Source organism: Mandrillus leucophaeus, unplaced genomic scaffold, assembly GCF_000951045.1.
Source record: "Mandrillus leucophaeus isolate KB7577 unplaced genomic scaffold, Mleu.le_1.0 Scaffold25, whole genome shotgun sequence".
In the NCBI taxonomy this organism is placed as follows: domain Eukaryota; kingdom Metazoa; phylum Chordata; class Mammalia; order Primates; family Cercopithecidae; genus Mandrillus; species Mandrillus leucophaeus.
The window spans coordinates 5978689-5981790 of NW_012102587.1; the positions used below are offsets into that span (position 1 = coordinate 5978689).

Genomic DNA, 3102 nt, shown 5'->3' on the forward strand with positions numbered 1-3102 from the left:
CCATCATTCATTCACATGTTGTCTCTCAAACACCACTGAGTGTCAAGCAGGGTTACCAGATTCAGCCAATGAAGATATAGGATGCCCAGTCCAATGTGAATTTCAGAGAAGCAATGACTAAGTTTTTAGTGGCATATGTTCCAAGTAGTACATATACTATTGGGACATACAGGAACACGTTATTTGCTGCATATCTGAAATTCCTCTTTAACTGGGCATCCTGTGTTTTATTTGGCGACCCAGTGGCCACCAGGCTCTGCTCCTGCTGTCGGTGTCCCCCTTCCCCCACCCCAGGACATTTCCCAGAGACTCGGTGCATAACTGAGTCATGAAAACTTCTCTTCTGCACCTAGACTAGGAGCTGTTCAAGACAAACACTGTAGAAACGGGTTTCACAGACCCAGGCTCACTTGTGTACCTATTGTATTGCATCACAAGGAAACCGTCTTTAACATTTACTTGTTTAAAGTATGTGAAGACCTATCTCAAATAGGCTTTCTTGTCCCTAAAGAGTTTAGATTTTATGATGAAATAACGAATTCTAGAAAAATGTCAGAATCAATAAGTTAATGAAGACTACACACATACAGTCTGATACCAGCCATTTAAATGTATTCATAGAAAAATCAGTGGAGGGAATACATCCAAATATATTTGGATAATTATGGGTTATTATAACACAACCCAAATGTCATCAGCCTTCCCGGCCTGTGCATATGAAGACAGTCATGTTCACAAACACAATACTGAGGCCTGGTTTTTACTGACACGTGTTCACTGGAACTCCTAGCTCCTCCTGCGCCAGGTGCTTCTGTGAGTTCCCAGGAGGATGCTTTCCTCCTGGGAAACTGGTCTGCAACCTCTAGTCACCTCACAGTGTCCTCTCCAGGTCCAGGCCCCCTGCTAGTGTCTGCCACCTGCACAGCTACATGGGGAGCCAACATTCATACCAGTGTTGCTCTTTCAAAGCCAAATCTAGTGACGCCCAGGGGATGGAGGGGGCTACTTCGCAGAGATGGGAGAGTATCCCCTCCTCAAAGCCACTCTCCCACCACAGCACACCTCCAAAAGACCCCCAGAAACAGCTGCCAGTGCCCGGCTCTTAGCCTCTCATCACACATTGCTCAGAAGCATTCCAGCACTAAACACCAAACCAAGAAGCTAACAATGCTGTCATCATCCTAACGCCATTTTATTTTTAAATATAAGATTTATAATTATCACTTAAAAGATATATACATCCTCTACATTTCATTGTTTTCTCCAGAAACTTTAATTGCAGAGATGGCTGGCATGTAAATGGATGCAAGCGACCACAGTGGCCCGCAGAAAGCAAATGGAAGGGACTGACCTACTGGTGACTTTCATTCTAGAATCAGGTATGTGTTGAGAGCTTTGCCCCGCAGGTTCCTCATCTCCTCGAGCAGCTTCTCTCCCGCCTTCTCTGCTGGTTGTGCTTGATCTTTCACTTCTCTGGGAATCAAAAAACCCAACAAGGAAACATGAGGACACTTAATAATACCATGCAAGTCGCCCCACCCCCAGCACTGCTGGTGAAGGTTGGAGGAGCATTTCATTTAATATACAAAGAAGGTTTTCACCACAGTTAGTGATAGTTTAGTTACCAGGGAAAGCACTCAGCTTATGAATGGTTCACACCTGGCTTCTGGTCTCAGCTGCATCAGTTTCTGAGCACGGGCAAGTTACCTAAGCATCCAGAGCCCCTGTTTCCTGCTGTACGAATGGTGTAATTCCCATCTCCCAGCATTGTAGCGAAGGTGAAATGAGATCTTAGTCACAGAGATCCTGGTGTGAGGTCTTCTGAGTGCTCACATCTTTATGAATGAGGTAGACACACACTATTTCTGATTCTGGCAATGGCTCCAGAAGAGTGAGCACCTCAGGGAGGGTTGTGCACCTGGACCAAGTAGTGGCTGACATGGAGCCGAGGCTGATGCTGGTGTGGCGAGGGTTGCAGGGTAGAACTTTGACTGGACGTAGTGTAAAATGAGGCTATCAATTGAGGGGTGCAGTGGGAGTAGACAAAGTGCTGAGAGATGGGGAGGACCTGGGCTTCTTACGGGCCAACTTGCCTCTTGGTGGGCTGGGGCCAAAGGTTAAGATGGAGACTCGGCTCAGAGACTGTCATGGTGCTCACCAGCATCCAGATATGCGGGAGGAAATGATGAAGGTTTCGGTTAAAAGGACCTATGTCTTGTTCAAAGACTGTGAACTCAGCTATTTAATCTGCTTGGGCAATATAAATCCAATATAAAATAAAGTGCTTCCGAGACATTTTCTAAAGAGGGTGACATGTTTGGCAAATGGCTGACAGTTTTGGAAAACCAGAAATACCTGAAAAATGGAGAATTAAGATATTCCCTAATGCACATAATTAAAGAAATTCATTGGTATCATTTTATGGAATCATGTCTAAAAATATAAAGATCCTGTCTCCCCTTAGAGATAATAACAATTGAGTAATACTGTGTTGATCTAAGGAGTGCTGAAAGATGTGTCAGCAACTAAAGTCACAGTCTCCCAGTTCTTTGAACATTTTATGCGGAATATGATTCTCCCGTGGGTCTTGAAAGGGCCAAGACCGCTATCCAGGCAGCAAAGCATCTTTCTGGTTAATTTCAGCCATTGAGTGAGAGCAGATGATGATTCTTTGCATCCATGAAAATAAATGTTTGCCAGAAACCAAATAAGGAACAGTCCTCAGGGGGGAATGGGACGCTGCTGATGTGTTTTTTTTTTTGTTCCATCCCTGTCTGTCCAGGCTCTGGGTGTCTGGCGGGGAGGACTCTGTTCACTTCTGGCTGAGAGAAGGAGGTGAGGAGGAGGAAAAAGTAAGAGTAGAGAGGAAAAAACAGAGCACAGGATTAGGCTTGATGTGAGCAGAGGAGAGTTTCTGAACCAAATCACTTTTGAAAATGGTCTGCAGAATAGCAACTTGCTGAAATACTATGCAGCCAATAAAATGACAATTATGTTGACAATTTTGATGCACAAAAAATGTACATAAAATAATTTTACCTACCAAAGAGGTAAATTAAAAATGTCATGGGAATGTTTATTTCAAATGTGTCAAATGTATAT

At 44.0% G+C, this 3102-nt stretch overlaps 1 protein-coding gene across 1 annotated transcript in view; it reads right to left on the minus strand.

The window, feature by feature from the left end:
• Positions 1-1173: 1173 nt before the first annotated feature.
• Positions 1174-3102, minus strand: part of CFAP221 (cilia and flagella associated protein 221) — a 129955-nt gene continuing 128026 nt past the window's right edge. The window contains exon 24 of the mRNA XM_011983433.1: positions 1174-1473. Coding sequence (XP_011838823.1) covers positions 1365-1473 — 109 coding nt within the window. The 3' untranslated portion in view covers positions 1174-1364. The remainder of the gene's footprint in view (positions 1474-3102) is intronic.